Source organism: Brassica napus, chromosome C1, assembly GCF_020379485.1.
Source record: "Brassica napus cultivar Da-Ae chromosome C1, Da-Ae, whole genome shotgun sequence".
NCBI lineage: Eukaryota > Viridiplantae > Streptophyta > Magnoliopsida > Brassicales > Brassicaceae > Brassica > Brassica napus.
This window is the reverse complement of record NC_063444.1, coordinates 24,789,119-24,810,075: the sequence shown is the minus strand read 5'-3', so window position 1 is coordinate 24,810,075 and position 20,957 is coordinate 24,789,119. Positions and strand designations below refer to the sequence as shown.

Below are 20,957 nucleotides of genomic sequence, written 5' to 3'. Positions count from 1 at the left end.
TGTGTGAAACTTTGGAATGTAATGATATGAAATTGAATGTTGGATAAGTGAAACATAAATATCCAAATTGCTTGTCTATGGTGATTGAGTGGTTGAGTGTAAAATTGTTTAAATTCGTGAGATTGAATGAGTGAATGTTTGAATTTAAACATATGGAAATGTGAAAGTGAGTTAGAAATTATATTGAGCTAGTGTTGAATGTTTGAGTGTTATGGTTGAGCATATCTACAATGAAAAAGTGATGTTTGCATTTCAAGTTATGTAGATTGAAAGCCGATTTCAGTTTCAATTATGAATGAATGTTTTTTGTTACAGGATATCCAGAAGATCGAGATAATGACAGGACGAAAGCGTGGAGGAAAGAAAAATACTAAGCAGAAGAAAGGAAAGTCTGCAAAAGGAAACATTGCTCATGTAGAAGAATAACATGTAGAAGAGCTTTCAACTGGAAATGATAGTGATGATCTGTCAGCACATGGAAACGAGACTGATCATCCTGCACAGGAGAATGAGACTGATCATCTGTCAGCGACATCTCAGGTACTCATTCCCAAAATTATTTCTTTCGTTTTAGTTAAAAAAAATTGTTATTGTTGGTGTATTACTGGTGCGACTAGTATTACTAGGAAAAAAAATTATATGACCCTTATTCCTACTGGACATATTAATAAATAAAATGCTAATATAATTTTATATGGTTTTCAGGAATGCCAACTATTGCCACCTGATGTGCTATACTTCAAGAACACCGAGTTCACCAAGAAATGCAAGATACAAAGCAAGTGCTATGTGAGTAACACGGTGGCTATCATCAAGAAGCTTCAGCCTGAGTTGGAGTGGTTCGAGAACCACCCTCAGTTTTGTCATATTTTTCACATGCCCGATGAACCATACTTGAAGCTGCTGGGTGTGTGGGAGGCTTCTATTGCGAACCATTCCCTTAAAAGAGGGAGATGGCACAGCTTGGTTTGCGGTTAATAGCGTGCCCATCCGGTATACTGTTTAGAACATCTCTATTATATTATTCTATTTTTCAAAAAAAAAAAATGAAGCACTTTTATAATGCAGTTGAGTTTCATTTCAACTCAACTTAATTTTGGAGTAAAAATGAATTAAAAGAATTAAAAACCATTATTCTATTTTATTAAGAATTTCATTTTCATTAGACTCAAAAATAAAATATGATTAGAGAAGATTTAAGTTAACTCATTTTTGAAGTAAAAATGAAATATTTGAAAACGTTTTCATACATAAGTTATATAGTTCAGGAAAAGTTGCTCTTTTATGAAAAGGATTTGAGAAAATATATGGATTTTAAATGGGTAATGAATTATGAATGTAAACATAAACTATACAATTTTGAGGTGTAAATGTGTAACGTATGCTATGAAATTAGTTAACTGCTCACATGATTTGGGTAAACAAAAATAGAATTTGGTGGCAACCTGAAAAAACCATAACTAAGCAAAAGTAGTATGAACGTCCTCTACCGTTAAAGAGTATGGACATGTACAGTTCTTCATTCCCAATGTAAAACCCCAAATATTGTTTTATTTTTTCCTTTTCTTTCAACCCCTCAATTTATTTACATTGTAAGACTGTCAAAGGTGAAAACTTACAAGGGGTAGGAAGACTCAAAATGTTCTAATTATTTTATTTATTTTCCTACGATCAGTCGAGAGTTAGTAATGAGAGAATAAGCATAGACTCGACGCACACTTATGTCTCTCATCTCCCAGATGGAGATCGACCAGCCAAGACAGGAGGAACTCCACCGTTCTCTGCAGTCTCCAGAGCGGTGTCAGTATGGACCGGGTGAATTAGAGACTGAAGTCTCAGGAAGTAGCTCTCGCTTTGTGGGTGGCTTCTTATGTACCGAGCTTCTGTTGTTTCCGTGTTCCCCTGTGGGGGCTGTTGTGTTGATGAGCTCTGGAGATTGGATAATGCGCTGAGATCAAGGTCTGGAAAGACTGAGCACCGGCACCGAGGACATTTCACGTTCAAACGCAGCCACTGGTCTATGCACTCCACATGGAAATTATGGGCGCAAGGTAAACCTCTAACCTGTAAAATTCAGACAATTTCCACTCATCTAAGGAATAAAAGCAGGCAAACACAGTATTGTAGCAAAACTTATGCATAAGAAGTTGGTTAATCCCCTCACAATGTTAGGAAAAGAGATGTTTAGTACCTCATGTCCAATATGGAATTCCTCTAAACAGATTAAGCATTCACCGCAATCATCTGGGACGGCTTTTAACCTGAACTTTGGAAGTTCTTGTATGAGTGCCTCCACAGCTTGAGTCTGGATAGAGTAGCTTCGAGTCATATTCACGTTAAGGATAGTTACTTAAATGCTTAACGTACTGAGACCAAAACGACGAGACTTGCCTGAGCAGGAGTCAAGTAAAGTCCAGGATGGTATGCAGCAGCAGCATCTTGACTTATGCCTCTCATCTCTTGGCCCGCGGCTTCAAATGCCCAGTCAGGAACCCTAATCATGTCAACTAAAATCTGGCCACAAGTAAACAGAACAAGTGTCAGAAGATAACTGCATTTCCGCAAATGATCTTCTTTGTATAAAAGAAGTGAAGTTGAATAACTGGATCCTGAAACTCACCCCGAACTCTGAGCTCGGGATTCCCTGCTGAGCACGTAATACGTGCACCTGTCTTCGCGCCAACCACTATCAAGTAAACTCACATAAGTGCACTCATATAGCTGGCGTGTCCTCTTCAGAGTAACAAAAGGCTTGATGAGAGTCTTACCTTTCCGACACAGATGCAAGCAATGCAGAGGAGGCCAGAGTAGCTGAATATCAGCCAAATGAGGAAACCCCATTTTTGGCCTTCTTCAGGTAACTATCACAAGAAGAGAAATACATAATAAGGCTCAGCAGCAGGATTTGAAACAAGAATAACCATATGGGCATGATCATGAAAAACTGCTTACACAGCTTCTTGCCCTTGTAAACCATATTGTACCGATTACAGTCCAAGCCCACAGAAATGGATAGAGCAGAAGAGATAGGATAGAGAGCACCACCACTCTCCCACAAAACCCAATGTTCCGCTGTTGACTTCCAAAATCCCTAATAGATGTGAAACAAAATTAACATCAGACATTCATATATCCTTGCTACCTAACAAGATAAGAGAAACGTTTGGCAGTAGCTCTCACTCAGAGATCAAGCTTGCAATTCTAAAGATAACCCAAAACTCAACTGAAACTGCAATGAACGTTGATGTTTTTCCATTTTCCTCATAATATAGACCTTTTTCAATGAACTAGAAATGCTTAAGAAACAGTCCTTTTGCAATAACAAGTCTAGGAGAGAACCATCAATTTACAACAAAATCAGAAAATTAAGAAAGTGTAGGAGGAGCTTTAGATGGGACTTACAAGCCAAGGCCAGCAGCAAGACCATTGTCAACAAACATTAAGACGCGGAAGATAAAGACGGTGGTGTAATCAACCTGAGGAAGTTAGAATCAAATGAAAAAAGCTCATAGATAATAAACAAGAGGTCAAGTGAGGGAGGCAGATACCACAATCCATATATGCAAGGGGTAATGGCAAGTATGGTATCTCTTCCAATTGATAGCTACAATGATTCTATCAACCATTAAGGAAACAAAATCCACAAGATCACCTTAAACCCTATAAAAAAATCAATATGAGTTCCTCAATTCCATGAGAAGACCAAAACTAAAATTGGATCTTCAAGAGTAAAAAAGGAAGAAACTTTCGCAGAACCCAACACCCAGAGAGAGAGAGAGAGAGAGAGGGAAGGATACACACTAGTTGCAAGCATCGACAAGAAGAACCCATCGTACCTGCACAAATTTACCCACAGAAAGTTAACAAGCGAGATGGGAGTGATCTCCTTTAGATCGATGCAGATTGAAGAAATGGGAGTGAAGTGAGAGGGCTCTCACCACTTGAAATCGACACCTCTCATCGCCATTACAGAGGGTAGAAGAGGAGAGTTATTATCGGGAACCCCTACGAAAGTTTGAAGATTTCAGAAATGCTTGAACAGAATCCGAAACGGAGATCCAATCCTTAGCTGATGGATTATGAGAGGGGAGAAGAAAGGGGATTCTGGAGCCAAGTAAAGTTATTGCGATGAAGAAATGAAAGCGAAAACGGACACCTCTCGCTAAGAAAGAAGGGTTCACGACTTGATGCCTTTGTTTTCCGTCATGTCATGTTTATCACTAATGTGGATCAACGTAGCTTTTCACAGATTAGGTTTGTTCAACTTCAAAACGAATAAAAACAAAAGATTGGTACTTTACTAGGTTCAATATTGTAAATACCCATCTACATGAAAATATAGTTATTAGTTATACCAAATATTGTCTTACCTAATTTCTAGAAAATGATGTTAAAGTAGATTATCTACTAACTTTAAAAAATTTATACAAAGGTCTGTCTTAGTTTAGTGGCTATATGTGGTAGTAGATCTTTTTTTTTTTTGCTGAAATTTTAAATTGATTATCAACAAAAGAAAAAATTACAGACCACTAAAATTTATGTTTTCAATAATGAACACAATCAGTTTATGCTTTCAATAATGAACACAATCAATGGAGAGAAAATAGAAAACTGGAGCTTTCTTGACTAAACAGTCCATTGGAGCCAGCGTTGCATCATTTCGCTATAAAAGGATGGACGCCGGTGACGCAGGGATGAGATTCTGTTCTTGATGGTCTTATCAATCACACAGACCATATAGGCTGCACTCTGGATTTTAACTTGAAGCCGCCTATTGTTTCGCTCCCTCCATAAGCTATAGATAGTAGTTTGGAAGGCAAGCTTCGAGACACAAGTATCGATCTCTTTGCGACGTGTGGAGAGGAGGGACGCGATGGTGATAGACCAGTCAGGGTCCGTCCTAGATCCTAGAAGGAACCCCACAAGATCAAGCCATACGGTGAACGAGTAAGGACAAGCGAAGAATAGATGATCCCTTGTCTCGTCGGATTCTCCACAAAGTGAACAAGGCTGAGAAACGCCCCATGCTCTGCTTCTAGCTCCGGTGGAAAGGCGGTCCTTGAGAGCCAGCCATGTTATAATTGAGTAACGATGGATAGCTTGCGGGAACCATACAACTTTACTCCATTACACTGATGGGTGTTGCTCCCTAATATGTTCCCATGTTTCCTTGCTGGAGAAGCTCGGCTTGTAGTCTATCTTCCTCGTGACGCCATAGACAACGATCTGTAGCCGCATTGTCCACCGGAGCCGGAGCAGAGTTAATGCAGGCTATCATCGCCCGTAGGTGATAGCCACGACATCGACGGATGCTCCACTGTCCAGCAGACGCCGCAGCTGAGACCATTGCATAGCGAGGAATACCCAAAACCCGAGTTCCGGAGTCGCCTGCAATGTTAATCAATCTTCCCACACTGAGCCAGTTATCGAACCAGAACAGAGTTATTTTTCCATTTCCAATCTCAGATCGAAGGAAAAGAGCTGCTTGGTCTCGAAGCTGTGAGAACGCAGCAAGTAAGCTTGTGTCCACGATACCCATAGCGACCTCGAGTTAGTAAGGAGTCTCCATATCAAGTTTAAAGCAAATACTCGAGACGTGTCGGCTAAGCGACGAATACCAAGTCCACCTTCTTCCTTGGGTTTGCATACTTCATCCCATGCTACTTTTGTTTTAGTGTGCGTGTTCGGCGAACCTGACCAAAGAAATGCACCACACATCCCTTCAATGGTATCAAGACATCGCTGGGGGAGCCAAAAGACTGAAGACCAAAAGTTTGTGATGCTGCCGATCACTGTTTTGATGAGTTGTAGGCGACCCGCATAGGAGAGAGAACGACTAGACCAAGAGAGTAACCGCGTACGGATCTGGTCTATTAGAGGCTCGTAATCTGATCTCGTCATTGATTTTGTGGTGAGAGAAAGTCCCAGATATCTTACTGGAAGCGACTCTATCGGAATACCTAAGCGTTGAACCTCGTCTTTGAAATCTTGACTAATGCCACCAGCCATGAATATAGATGATTTAGCAGGGTTTATCACCAGACCAGAGATGCCCGCAAACTGAGAAAGAACTTCGAAGATGCCTCCCAAGGATGAAGTTTCACCATCTGTAAAAATCATTTGATCATCTGCAAAGCTTAAGTGTGGCAAGTTGACCTCACTGCATGAAGGATGGAACCCTATACTTCCTGATTGAACAGCCTTATTTAGCATTTTTGACAGCACATTTATAGCTATAACAAACAGATAGGGTGACAATGCGCATCCTTGTCGTAACCCCCTCTCGCTTCCAAAGAACCCTCTAATTCACCATTTATTGAAACAGAGAACGCGGCTGTGGAGAGACAGGTATGTATCCACTGGACAAACATATCAGGAATGCCCATAGCACGGAGAGCATCAGTGATGAAGGACCAATGCACTGAGTCAAACGCTTTTGGAATGTCTAGCTCGAGCACACTACGGGCCTTGATCGAAAGCTTGTGATAGTCTTTCACCAGTTCCGTAGCCAATAATACATTCTCGAGGAGTAACCGCCCCTTCACAAAAGCGCATTGGTTTGGTTCAATAAGTTCCAGCAGAAGCACTTTGAGTCTGTTTGCTAGGACTTTCGAGATCACTTTATACAAGATGTTGCAACAACTGATGGGACGATAGTCTTTGATTTCTTTGGCGTTATCATGCTTTGGAATGAGCGTGAGAATGGTCGCATTAACACCCCTGGGCAGTAGACCGTACATGAAGAAAGACTGAACAGCCACGACAAAGTCTTGCTTGATGATAGGCCACGAAGCTCGATAAAATTCAGCTAGGAACCCATCGGGACCAGACGCTTTATTAGCAGGCATCGAGAACAACACATTCCTGATCTCAGCCTCGGAGATAGGACGAGTAAGTAACTCCGTGGTATGGGCAGGGCAGCGATAGTCCAGGAGCTCAGATATATTTGGAGCATTCCCCTCATTGGTGTTGTCATGGCTCTGTTTCAAGAAAGTTTCAAAGTGAGTTGCTGCAGTTGCTTTGATCAGTTGAGGATCTGTGATAATTTCCCCGGAGGGCAGGGTAAGTTGCCTAATCAGATTGAACGAGGCTCTGCACTAGACGGTTCTGAAGAAGAACAGTGTGTTCTGGTCCCCATTCTGCAGCCAAGTGATACGAGATTTTTGTCGCAGGAAATTTTCCTCGATCTCTGCCCAGTAGTTCCAAGTGGTTGTGGCTTCAGAAACTTCCTCAAATATAGTTGCGCTCAGATGCTGTAGCGCAGCTTTTTGTTTATCGCACAGCACCTCAAATGCCTCACGTGTACGTTTAGGAATGTTACCAAACTTGTTCCTATTCAGCCTGCGCAGGACCGGTTTTAGAAGTTTCAGCTTGCGATGAAACCGGTATAGAGCAGAAGTGGAGTGGAAGAGAGGCTCTGTTGATTCCCAAACCGTAGAGACTATATCTGCGAAATCAGGATGGTCAGCGAGGAAGTTGAAGAATTTAAAAGGCCTCTTGTTTCCAGGTGGTGGGTACTCCAGACGAATCCAACAACGAGTATGGTCTGAGACTCCTGAAGCCTCAAAACTTATGTATGACTGGGAAAAACTATCCAGGCAGTGATCATTAACATGAACCCGATCTAGTTTCTTTGCGAAGGGATTGTCTGACTGTTTATTTTTCCAGGTAAAAGTAGGTCCAATAGAAGCGAGATCAGTGAGGTTGCAGGATGTTACAGCCAATTGAAAAGCCTGCATGCCCCGTTGAGTCGCGTTTGATATGGAACCCAGCGAGTGTTCCGAGGTTGCCAGATTCTCATTAAAGTCACCCATTACAATCCAAGGAACTCCCGTTGCAGCATAATGGCTTTTGATTTGTGCCAACTCACTCCAGAGGCGCTGCCTCTCCGCGGTGAAGTTGGAAGCATAAACACAAGAACATAGAAACTCTTCTCCAGTTTCTGAAGTAAACCATACAGTAATGCATCGAGCACTTTTATACACTAGCGATACGGATACATTTTCATCCCAAAAGACCCATATCTTTCTGAGACGATGATGATCATAATTATTGAGAAAGTTCCAGTGAGGAAGAGCATAGTTTAGAATAGATATACTGTTGGCTTCTTGAACACGAGTTTCAACAAGACAACCAAAAGAAGGACGAGCAGTCTGAATCCAAGAACGAAGAGCCGTATGTTTGCGCTTTTTATTGAAGCCCCGGGTGTTCCACGCAAATATTGATATCATTACATCAGTGCCTCCGTGAGGAGGCTTGATTTTTTTGCTTGTTCTTGGCACCTTTGTTCTGATCCTTTTTTATCCTAACATTTATGTTTAGGTTACTTTTCTGAGATTTCTTCTTCTTACCAGACTTTTTCTTCTCCATATGTTTTTTTTCTTTTCAAGGACTGTCTGAGATTCAACCGAGCTTTCCTCATCAGAACTGTCTTCTTCAACCTCTCCCTCTTCCAACTCATTACTGAGCAGGTGATATCGAGATGGTGAGCCAGTAGGGGTTTCCACCTCAGAGCTCCTGATCGCTTTCCCATTATTCCGACGAGCCGAAGGTGACTTGTTCTGAGGGATTGTCAGCCAAGCTTACTTATCTACTTGTTCCACAATTTTCTCTGACGAAACCTGACCTGAGACAACCTCAGCTGCAGCGATCACAGGGCCAGACTGATTATCAGAGCTAGACTGATTATCAGGGCCCGACCTATTATCAGCGACCACAGGGCCAGACTGATTATCAACATCAGTACCTACTAAAATTTCCTTCGTGAAGGACTCCTGTGGAGTAGTTTCATTAGAGTTTAACTTCGTCCCTTCCATCACAGGTTCCTCGATATCAATGGATTTTGATAACTCTCCATTTACCCCAGGGGTTTCCTCATGATCAACAGACTTCTCAGTAGTTTCTCTTGAGGTTAAGCTTCGCTCAACATCTTCAGCGTCCTTAATTTCCTTATTTTTGGAACAGTTTTTATATGTGTGTCCCCACATCTGGCAGCCCACACATCGTGGTGGTAGCCACGTGATATATGATGTTTTTGACATCATTGTGTATATGCTTTCTAACTTGTTTTCGTTGTTTTATCGAGTTAATCTAGTATTTTTAGAGTCATTTCAGGTCTGGAGAAGATTGAAGAGCTTAAGGAATATGCATGAAGAAAAGAGCAAGGATTGGAGATTTCCCCTGAAGAACAATCCGCGGAGCAGTCTGACGGTCGATCCTACCAGGAGCAGCCAGACGATTGTTCTCGATAATTATGGAAATTTCCATATCTTCCAAAGATTTTCCCTAGTTGCCGATTCCCCACTCTGAAGTCTATGGGCGCCTCCATATAAAAGCGACCCCTATCTATCTTATTTCTTAACGCTAGTTTTTGGCAAAAAGACCTAGACCTATTCTTGGATATTGCTATTGTAAGGGAGACGGCTCCTCTTCTTGACAGAGAAGATCATCCTGAACCCCATTGTTTTACATTTGATTTACATGCAGTATTATTCAGTTATTATGTCATGTTCATCTCGTGTTTTGGCTGAGTAGTCGTCTAGCTTGTCTAGGATTCTAGGGTGTTAAACGCAAGGTTACACATAAATAAGCACTTATCGTTTCTTCGTTCATTCTAGTTTTTAATGCTAGTTCTAACCTGATCACTTATTGCTAGATCTTAAGTCCGATCACCCACTAACAGTGTAGTAGTCTACCTGATATCGAATGAATGAGCTGAACATCTCTAGCCAGCGAAAGTAGATGCTAGAGTGTTCAGTGAACTTATCGGACTTGATCTCTATAGCTTGCGACCGATCCTTGAACCAAACGACAGTTTAGGCGTCAAGGTCGGACCGCAAAGGGAACAGCACCACGACAATGGGCTGTTCTACTAAGAGTGATCCATGTTCTAGATCGTGTCTTAACGAGCTTGAATAAATGTTTGACTAAGTTTTAACACCCGATGAGAAACCCTAGATCAGCTTATTCTCAATATCGAATCTAAACCTTTTAAAATCTTTTACTTTACTTGCAAGTCACTACTTAATTCAAAACCCATTTTAGTTTTAGCTAAGTTGAAAACGCATAAGAATAAAGTGTAGACTGGTCCTCTGGATTGAATCTCAATTACTACAATTATCATTGTTAACTTGACAGTAAGAAAGGTTCAGTTTTAGTGTATCAAGTTTTGGCGCCGTTGCGACGGGGACCAGATATTTTACCTTTGTTTTTCAGTTTTATACTTAGTCTAAAGCATCTAACTTGCTTTTCTCTGTTTGTTACAGCTAATGATCCAGGTGCATGACCAGTAGACATACTCGGAGCAACGCACAAGGACCATTATTCACACTAAGTAACGAGGAGCTCGCAAGATTAGAAAGACAGAACAGACAACAACCGCGGCCTACTAACAACACAATGGTTGATCACGGAGGCCAAGACGATCTCACTGCTGCAATGGCGCTTATGCAACAACATATGCAGCAGATGACACAGACAATCAACGCCTAAGAAGCTGCTCGCCAAGCAGAAGCCGACCTCGCTGCTCAGCAAGTCGAGCAACAAGGCGCCCCCATCGGAGAGCGGAACCTTCCGCGTAACTTCCCCACCACTCGCTCCGCCATCAATCCGCCTCCCTGCACTAGACAGGACTATGAAATCAAACCAGCTTTGATCAGCTTGGTGCAGAAGAAAACATTCAACGCTCTCGCAGCTGAAATCCCTTTGGACCACATTAAGAACTTCGAGAGAGTCTGCAATTTCTATCGCGCGAATGGAGTGCCACCAGATTACGTCAAGTGCACGTTGTTCCCATTCTCCTTGGAAGGGAAATCAGCTTGCTGGCTTGACTCGCTCCCAACCGGTACGCTCACTACATGGGAAGAAGTCAGAGCGGCATTCTTGAGCCACTTCTATACGAAGTCCAAAACCGCAGCTCTAAGGCATAAGATCTCGAATTTCAAGCAAAAGACCGACGAACCTTTCTATGATGCTTGGGAACGTTACAAGGAATACCGAAGGGAGTGCCCTCACCATGGGTTTGAGAATGACTATATTCTGGAAGTGTTCTATGATGGAGTGAGCTATGAATTCCGCAACGCTCTGGATTCCTCGAGCAATGGGGATTTCATGACACAAACAACACCAAGCGCATTCGCACAGATCGAAAATATGGCGTCCAGCTCCCTCAACAAGAACAAGGAACATGATCGCTCCAAAAGCGTAAACAGCATAGACGACCTTGCGGCTAAGGTTCATCATGGAGGAAGCTGCATCAGAGAACAATGTTTCAGACGCTACAACTGAGGGAGACAACACCGTGGATGATCAGCAAGAAGTGAGCTACGTCAATGGACAAGGATGGCAGTACAAGAACTACCACTCAAACCCTAACGTTAGGAACAATCCTCACCTATTTTCATATCCCAAGGCTGACAACCCGGTTGACAACGCTCAGAACAGTCAAGGGCAGGACAACGGCTATCAGAAACCATATCAGGGAAGAACATATGTCCTGAGCCAAGCGCAACATAACCAGTTCCAGAACCAGAAACAGCAAACTGCTCAACCTACCGCTCCTTCGCCAACAACTGCTCCGCAAGACGAAATAAAAGGTCTAGTGACGATGATGCAGCAGCTGCTCCAAGGTCAGCAGATTCAAGGGAAAGCGTTGAATCAAGTCACCACGGACATCAACTCCAGGATGAACCACATGTTCAATGACCTGAGTACCAAATATGATAATGTAACCAGCCATATACGCCAGATGGATGTTCAGATCGCACAGACAGCTGAGAGCGTCAAGAGGCAGCAAGGTACTCTACCTGGAAAGACCGATAAAAATCCTAAGGAATGTAATGTTGTAGCACTAAGGAGTGGAAGAAACCTACCGGATGCAATTCCCAAGAAGTTGTCGGCAGCAGAAAAGGGTAAGCAGAAAGAGGGTGAGCAACCACGATCTGAAACACCTCCTTTATCTGACGAGGAACCGGAACAGTCTGCTGAGACTGATCCGACACCTATCGCTCCACCAGTTGAGCCTGTTCCTCCACGCGAATACACCCCCAAGGTTCCGTATCCTGTTCCGGCAAAGACGTCTCGCAAAGATCGGGAGGAGACCAAGTGTAAAAAGATGCTGGAAGATCTGACTATCAAATTACCTCTTGTAGATGCGATACAGATGATACCTTCTATGCGCAGCTTGATGAAAGGGTTGATCTCTGGTAAAGTGACTGGAGATAGTGAGCTACTGATGGTTTCAAAAGAGTGCACTGCGGTACTTCAGAACAAGCCGATAAAGAAATTGGATGATCCAGGCAAGTTTGTTCTCTCCATACAAATCAGGAGAACTGTATTTGCTTGTTCTCTATGCGATCTGGGTTCCAGCGTAATTCTCATGCCTTACTCCGTGGAAAAACGACTAGGCTTCACAAACTTCAAACCGACGAGAATTTCCCTGGTGTTCGCCGACAGATCAGTCAAGTCACCGGTGGGTATTCTGGAAGACCTTCCTGTCCGAGTGGGTAACACGTTTGTTCCGACAGATTTTGTGGTTCTGGAAGTTGAAAAAGAACCGAGAGATCCACTCTTCCTGGGACGTCCCTTCTTGTGCACAGCTGGTGCGATCATTGATGTTCGGCAAGGGAGGATTGATCTCCACCTAGGAGACATTGCGATGAAGTTCGAAATGAACAAATTGCTGAAGAAACCGATGCTAGATGCGCAGACATACACCGCTGAGGATAACAACCTGGCGCTATTCCCTCAAGAAGGGATGATCGAGGAGATCCTGACCGACGATCCACTCGAGCTAGCTCTGATCCGCTCTGCGACGGAGCACAATGTCATGAGCGTGGATGAGGACGGCTACGAAAAGATGCTTCACTCAGCCAAAAGCATGGAGATACTTGTAACCTATCTAAGTCTGGGGGAGAAAGACGAGAGCAATCAGAGCGATACCTCTGGAGCAGTCGCTTCGAAGGGCGCTACTAAGCTGAGCACGCCACGCGACGATCCATGGAGCGAACTGAAAGCTCCAAAGATCGAGCTCAAATCACTCCCTACGGGGCTCATGTACGCGTTCTTAGGGCCAAATTCTACTTATCCTGTTATTGTGAATTATGAACTGAACAATGTAGAAACATCTAAACTCCTGTGTGAGCTGAGAAAATACCATAAGGCGCTAGGTTATTCATTAGCTGACATTCATGGCATTTCACCTGATTTTTGCATGCATAGAATACACCTAGAAGATGAATCGATGATTTCTATAGAACATCAGAGGAGGTTAAATCCAAATCTAAAAGATGTTGTAAAGAAAGAGATAATGAAACTTCTAGAGGCTGGTGTGATTTATGCCATCTCTGATAGTAATTGGGTTAGCCATGTTCATGTAGTTCCTAAGAAAGGTGGAATAACTGTAATAACAAATGAGAAAAATGAACTGATCCCTACTCGAACAGTAACTGGACATCGCATGTGCATAGATTTTCGCAAATTGAATGCTGCGACTCGCAAGGATCACTTTCCATTACCTTTCATTGATCAGATACTTGAACGATTAGCTAACCACCCATACTATTGCTTTTCAGATGGTTATTCGGGTTTCTTTCAGATCCCTATCCACCCGGATGATCAGGAGAAGACGACGTTCATGCCCATACGGCATGTTTGCATACAGGAGAATGCCATTCGGCTTGTGCAATGCTCCTGTGACCTTTCAACGTTGCATGATGTCTATTTTCACTGACCTGATTGAGGATATAATGGAGGTTTTCATGGACGATTTCAGTGTCTATGGAAGCTCTTTTTCTGTTTGTTTAAAAAACTTGTGCAGGGTACTGCAGCGCTGCGAGGAGAAGGATCTAGTGCTGAACTGGGAGAAGTGCCACTTCATGGTGAAGGATGAGATTGTTCTCGGGCACAAGATCTTTGAGAAGGGGATCGAGGTCGACAAGGCAAAGATTGAAGTCATGATGAGCCTGCAGCCACCAACATCAGTCAAGGGGATAAGGAGTTTCCTGGGGCACGCTGGTTTTTACAGGATATTCATCAAGGATTTCTCAATAATCGCGAGACCACTCACGAGACTACTCTGCAAGGATACCAGATTCGAGTTTGACAGCGAATGTTTAACGGCATTCCACACGATCAAAGGAGCCTTGATCAGTGCCCCGGTCGTTCAGCCTCCGGACTGGGATTTACCCTTCGAGATCATGACAGATGCTAGCGATTTTGCGGTAGGAGCAGTGTTGGGACAGAGAAAGGATAAGAAACTGCATGTGATCTACTACGCGAGCAGGACCATGGATGAAGCACAATGCCGATATGCGACAACGGAGAAGGAGCTTCTGGCCATAGTCTACGCCTTCAAGAAATTTAGGTCCTACCTAGTAGGATCTAAGGTGATAGTGCACAAAGATCATGCGGCTCTGAAGTACTTGCTGACGAAGAAAGATGCCAAACCATGCATGCTCTGATGGATCCTCCTACTCCAAGAATTCGACCTTGAGATAAAAGACAAAAAAGGGATTGAGAATGGAGTCGCCGACCATTTGCCTAGAATGAAGATCGACGATGAGACTGTTCTTGATGATAGTCTACCTGAAGAACAAGTCTACTCGATTGGTCTGTATGCCGAGAACAGCCCAGATACTCACACCACAGACTGTTCCGCTGATTGTTCCGCGGTGAACTTCTCTGATTGTTCTGTGGACTGTTCCTCCAACCAGGAACACTTCGTTGCAACCATAAAAAAAAGGTAGTCCCACCTACCGTGGTTCGCTGAGATAGCCAATTTCTTAGCAGCAGAAAAAGAACCTGTTGAGTTTACTGGGAATGAGATGCGAAAATTTCTAAGGGATGCAAAACTCTACTTTTGGGATGAACCGTTCCTGTATCGACACTGCAAGGATGGAGTGTTCCGACGCTGTGTTCCGGAAACTGAAAATCTTGTTTCATTGCCATGGTTCTTCTTATGCTGGTCACTTTGCAGCATTCAAAACCGTCTCCAAGATCTTGCAAGCTGGTTTCTGGTGGCCAACAATGTTCTGAGATGCACAAGCTTTCATCTCCAAGTGCAGTTCATGCCAAAGACAAGGGAACATTAGCAAGCGGAACGAGATGCCCCAGAACTTCATACTCGAGATCGAAGTGTTCGATTGTTGGGGGATCGACTTCATGGGACCATTCCCACCATCGTGCAAGAACGAGTACATTCTAGTGGCAGTGGATTAGGTTTCCAAGTGGGTAGAGGCAATCGCCAGTCCTACTAATGATGCGCGGGTTGTAACCAAAATGTTTAAAACCATCATTTTTCCTCGATTTGGAGTACCTCGAGTGGTCATAAGCGACGAAGGCACACAATTCATCAACAAGGTTTTCCAAGGGCTCTTGAAGAAAAACGGTGCAAAGCACAAAGTTGCTACAGGATATCACCACCAAACAAGTGGCCAAGTGGAAGTGTCTAATAGGGAGATCAAGAGCATCCTGCAGAAAATGGTCGGAGCTAAACGCAAGGACTGGTCTTTAAAGTTGGATGATGCACTATTGGCCTACAGAACTGCCTACAAAATGCCATTAAGGACAACTCCATATCATCTGGTCTATGGGAAGGCATGTCACCTCCCTGTGGAACTCGAGTACAAGGCGGCATGGGCTGTCAAACTACTCAACTTTGATATCAAATCAGCCAGGAAAAGGCGTTCCATACCGATTCACGAACTTGAAGAGATCAAGCACCTGGCTTATGGAAGCACGAAGATCTACAAGGAAAAGACCAAAGCCTATCATGATAAGCGGATCATCTGCAGAAACTTCGAACGAAATGATCGAGTTTTGCTTTTCAACTCCAGGCTGAAGCTCTTCCCTGGAAAGTTGAAATCTAGGTGGTCCGGACCTTTCACTGTCAAGGAGGTCAGACCGTATGGAGCCGTGGTGCTACTGGATCCGAATGGAGGGGAATTCGTCGTAAATGGTCAGCGTCTTAAGCCATACATGGCTGATACGACAATCGCAGCAGGGGAAGAAATCCCCTTAGGCGATCCATCCCCAGCTCAATAGGCTGATCAAAGTCAAGCTAGTGACTTAAATCGAGCGCTTGGTGGGAGGCAACCCACTTGTAAGTGTAAATATGTTTTTCCTTTCGTAATTTGTTCCATTTTGTTTTTATTTCTGTTATAGGAAGAAAAAAAATCGAAGACCCCCGGAGGAACAATCCACGGACTGCTCTCGCTGGAAGAATAGTCAACGGACTGCTCTCGCTGGAGAACAGCTACTCCTCCAGGTAAGTTTTCGACAAAAAAAAAAAAGAAAAGAGGAAGCGGTTAGGGGTTTGCCTATTTAAGGCAACTACCCCACTTCCCCACTTAGACTCACATTGCCGCCAACATCCTCCCCATAAGTTTAGAACCCTAAAATCGAAAACCTTAAACTCTTAACCTTCTCGAAATCGATTTTGGTTCTAGCACTTAATAGATCTTGAGATTTCGAACTTGATCTCCTTTTTCCGGCACTCTCTCAACCGGACAAGGTAAAACTCGAACTCTCTCCAGTCGCAAGTCGGGTATCTCTCATATCTCTTTTAAGCGATTGAATCGTTTTCATGGCAATGCACTTTAATAAGATCATCTCATGATTGCTAGGAAGATAAGAAATTCATTGTAAAATGATATATAATGAGAGCCCCCTTTTTTCGAATTGAATTGAGAATTGCGACTGATCATTGTGTTGATTGTTGGTTGATGCGGGTCGAATTTAGGGTCGTTATTCTTCATGATGTGATTTGGGTTGTTCGAAAATTGAATGGACTTGGATTTAGCTGAGAAATGGTGAAGTTCCATCATTTTCTACACAACTCAGGAACGGTACTAATGCATAATTCATCGTTCTGTTTTGCAGATGGCTCCAAGAACCAAGCAAAAGGCGATAAAAACCCCGAAGATCACCCGCGAGAACTACGCCCCGCCAACAGGCCACAATGCCCCAGCCTCTTACCCATGGCCGCGCGTTGGAAAGGAGGGTCAGTCGATTGATCTCGACGACCCAATGCTCCTTACCTTCAACTACGAAGGATGGGACAAGGAGTCTGCGCAAAAATAAAACACGCTTCTCAACACCGAGATCTTGCCCACTCGATTCAGTCACACCGAAACCCTCGCTGCTCTTGGGCTAGACACGGACGTGTTCGAGACGCTAAATGCAATGGGGGATTGCTCCCCTCATATCGGCTACGACAACCCTCAGGCACCCACATATGAGAACTGTTCTTTCTCCTTCATGGCCGATGGCAAGTTCTGCTCCATCTCGCTTGACCAGCTAAGCGTGATATACGAGATCTCGGACGAGCGAAAGGATGTGGCAGTGGAGAACAAGTTCACTCCGACGGAGCGCTTTTGGGACCTCATAGCAACTGGTACCGGATCATTCGCCTCCAGAAAGGCGTATCAGTCCCAGATCAGAAACCCTACGTTGAGGGTAATCGCGAAGATGGTCTCCAACCTCCTTTTTGCAAAGGATTAGACCTCAAAGGTCACCAAAGGAGAACTGAAAATGCTATACTCGGGTCTTGAGGATGAGATCCGCAGGTCACGAGCTGGAATCTCATTTCAGCATGTCCAGACCAACCCCGGTTTCCATCTCATCTGGATGTTCTACACGCGAAAAGACTTCCTGCTCAGGACCGACAACAAGAAGGATTGTTGCGGCAGCCTGCTCACTCCGTTGTTCAAGCACTTCAGAATCAACCTTCAAGCCTACGCGGTCAACTACAACATTGAGTATGTGGACACTCCATATCTGATATCGTGCCACATCCTCCGCGACGAGACCACATACAGATTCACAGACAAGGAAGGAAACATGTTGTTCATCAAGCTGCCCCAACTGCACCTCACGAACTTCAGTACGATAGAGAACATCCGTTTCTTACCTGAACCAGAGGTCATCTGTGCCGACCCGCGAGCACCACCTCCTGACGATGATATGGACGAGCCAGAAGACATCACACCGAACGAGGAAACGGCCTATGACCTAGGTCCACTCGACGATGACGCAAACGAAGCAGCATACCGTCGCTGGATGGTTGACTCGCAGAGGAAGAACAACAGCCTCAAGAAGAGGATCCTCAAGGCGATCACGGGGGGATGTTTCGGAGGTCAAGAGCCGCAACCAGCCGCAGCTGAGCAGACTCCACAGCAGTACCATCGAGCAGGCAAGGAACCGGCCGGATCTTCCGCTGGACCAGAGCGTCTTCTGAGGAACATGCGGATGGCTGGACGCTCTGAGAGCGGGGAGTCAGACTGATCCCGCCTTTTCACCCTATCTCATTGTTTTATCCATCTGAACAATTTATTTTCTTGCTTTTTATTTGCTTGTTTGGTTTGTTTTTAGCCTACCTCAAATTTATTTTCACAACCAGGGATGGTGTGAACTAAGTCTGGGGGAGGTGATTGTGTGAAACTAATCTCTTTCGGTTTTTATGTTTGAGTCAGTCCAAACTTTTGTGGGAATTAGGACCCTATTCTGTGATGATCTTTTAACCACCTCGTGCTTTAACATTCTTATTCAGTGACCTTAGCAGCGACGAAAGACCCACACTTGGACCTGGAACGGCCCTGACTTATCTCACCTGACTCTCCAGAAGTTTTCAACAGATCAGGTTACACTGGGCCGACTTAACTCCATCTAAACTCGAACCTACTGCAAATTCCTCTTGTCATTGGCATTAGATCAGGGCAACGAGACTTACACTCAGGACCTCTTACTTTTTTTTACCAATCTTGCTGATCCTGAGTGGCTAGTTCATTTTTAGATAGTATCCACCTTGTACCTAAGCCTTTATTCCGCCTTCATGCATTCTATTCTTCAGTTTCGTATGTGCAGATATGTGCAAAAAAGTTGGAGACGAAAGGATCGACGCAGCCTCTTACTCGTAATCGTGCAAGAACAATCAGCAACAACCAGCTCCAGAACAATGAGAGGAGCAGTCAGTCAAGAGCAAAGGAGCTCGACCACAGGGCACCGATCATTCCGCGTATTATCTCCTTCTCTGTCACTTCATCATCTATGATCTCATCAGTTTATAAGATCATCGATAGAGAAGGAGGACTAAATCGGTCAGATGCCCTTTTGAGTTAACTCGGTCAGAACTAGAACAAGGAGAGTTGGTACCAATGGTGGGGAGCAGAAGAACAGTCAAAGCGATAGCTCCAGAAGTCAGCAAAACGAGTGAGAGGCTGTGGACGTCAATGGATCCATTCTCTCTTGCTATTTTGCGCGATATCCTGCATCCACTTCAAAAATTGGTAGCCCCTAAACACTCTTTTGACTCACTATAAATTAGCCTGTTCATACCTACCCCGTCTACCCTGAATGATGTTTTTGACAAGAGGATCACGACACTTTAAAACGAATATAGGGAGTTATGTCTAGAAAGTGTGCCTTTTCAGGTTTGAGATGTAGAGTATGGAGCCGATCTTTGAACAGTGATCAGCGAAAGTTCTGGTAAAAGTGTGTGGTCCTAGTCGGTTGCTCTTATGGTTCAGAGATTTGAGGTTAAGGTATGGTTATTGAGGATTAGGAGAGTTCCCACACTTTCAAACCTTTTCCCTGTTCTTGATACTTGCCTTATTCGAGGACAAACAAGGATCTAAGTCTGGGGGAATTGATATATGGTGTTTTTGACATCATTGTGTATATGCTTTCTAACTTGTTTTCGTTGTTTTATCGAGTTAGTCTAGTCTTTTTAGAGTCATTTCAGGTCTGGAGAAGATTGAAGAGCTTAAGGAATAGGCATGAAGAAAAGAGCAAGGATTGGATATTTCCCATGAAGAACAATCCGCGGAGCAGTCTGACGGTCGATCCTACCAGGAACAGCCAGACGATTGTTCTCGATAATTATGAAAATTTCCATATCTTCCAAAGATTTGCCCTAGTTGCCGATTCTCCACTCTGAAGTCTATGGGCGCCTCTATATAAAAGCGACCCCTATCTATCTTATTTCTTAACGCTAGTTTTTGGCAAAAAGACCTAGACCTATTCTTGGATATTGCTATTGTAAGGGAGACGGCTCCTCTTCTTGACAGAGAAGATCATCCTGAACCCCATTGTTTTACCTTTGATTTACATGCAATATTATTCAGTTATTATGTCATGTTCATCTTGTGTTATGGCTGAGTAGTCATCTAGCTTGTCTAGGGTTCTAGGGTGTTAGACGCAAGGTTACACATAAATAAGCACTTATCGTTTCTTCGTTCATTCTAGTTCTTAATGCTAGTTCTAACCTGATCACTTATTGCTAGATCTTAGGTTTGATCACCCACTAACCGTGTAGTAGTCTACCTGATATCGAATGAATGAGCTGAACATCTCTAGCCAGCGAAAGTAGATGCTAGAGTGTTCAGTGAAATTATTGGACTTGATCTCTATAGCTTGCGACCGATCCTTGATCCAAACGACAGTTTAGGCGTCAAAGTCGGACCGCAAAGGGAACAGCACCACGACAGTGGGCTGTTCTACTAAGAGTGATCCGTGTTCTAGATCGTGTCTTAACGAGCTTGAATAAATGTTTGGCTAAGTTTTAACACCCGATGAGAAACCCTAGATCAGCTTATTCTCAATATCGAATCTAAACCTTTTAAATCATTTACTTTACTTGCAAGTCACTACTTAATTCAAAACCCATTTTAGTTTTAGCTAAGTTGAAAACGCATAAGAATAAAGTGTAGACTGGTCCTCTGGATTGAATCTCAATTACTACAATTATCACTGTTAACTTGACAGTAGGAAAGGTTCAGTTTTAGTGTATCACCACGGGTAACTGACAGAGAGAACCTCTCCTGATCCTCGAACTGAAATAGTCTCCGGCAGAGGCTCCTCATGATTCATAACAACTAATAAGCGAGCAACATCAAGTCGAACACAACGTTCTGTGTTTGGGTGTAGCTTAACTGTTCTTCCAATGGTGTCTCCAAAGAATG

At 43.6% G+C, this 20,957-nt stretch overlaps 1 protein-coding gene and 1 non-coding gene across 3 annotated transcripts; both read right to left on the bottom strand.

Moving 5' to 3' along the window:
* Positions 1-1,426: 1,426 nt before the first annotated feature.
* On the bottom strand, positions 1,427-4,231 carry LOC125580717 (E3 ubiquitin-protein ligase SIS3). Of its 2 annotated transcripts, none has more exons than XM_048745719.1 (10): positions 3,939-4,231; positions 3,798-3,836; positions 3,549-3,615; positions 3,403-3,476; positions 2,953-3,091; positions 2,769-2,861; positions 2,621-2,686; positions 2,392-2,514; positions 2,192-2,305; positions 1,427-2,064 (listed from the first exon to the last, which is right to left on the bottom strand). In XM_048745719.1, the coding sequence occupies exons 1-10, from the start codon at positions 3,965-3,967 to the stop codon at positions 1,729-1,731; spliced, it is 1,080 nt and encodes a 359-aa protein (XP_048601676.1). In that variant the 5' UTR covers positions 3,968-4,231; the 3' UTR covers positions 1,427-1,728. The 2 variants fall into 2 exon arrangements, with proteins under 2 accessions (XP_048601676.1, XP_048601677.1); XM_048745720.1 differs by having other exon boundaries at positions 3,549-3,660; positions 3,802-3,836; positions 3,939-4,229.
* A 6,683-nt stretch (positions 4,232-10,914) lies between these two features.
* Positions 10,915-11,021, bottom strand: LOC125581092. The gene has a single exon (XR_007318803.1). It is a non-coding gene; the product is annotated as a small nucleolar RNA R71 (small nucleolar RNA).
* Between the last annotated feature and the right edge of the window lie 9,936 nt (positions 11,022-20,957).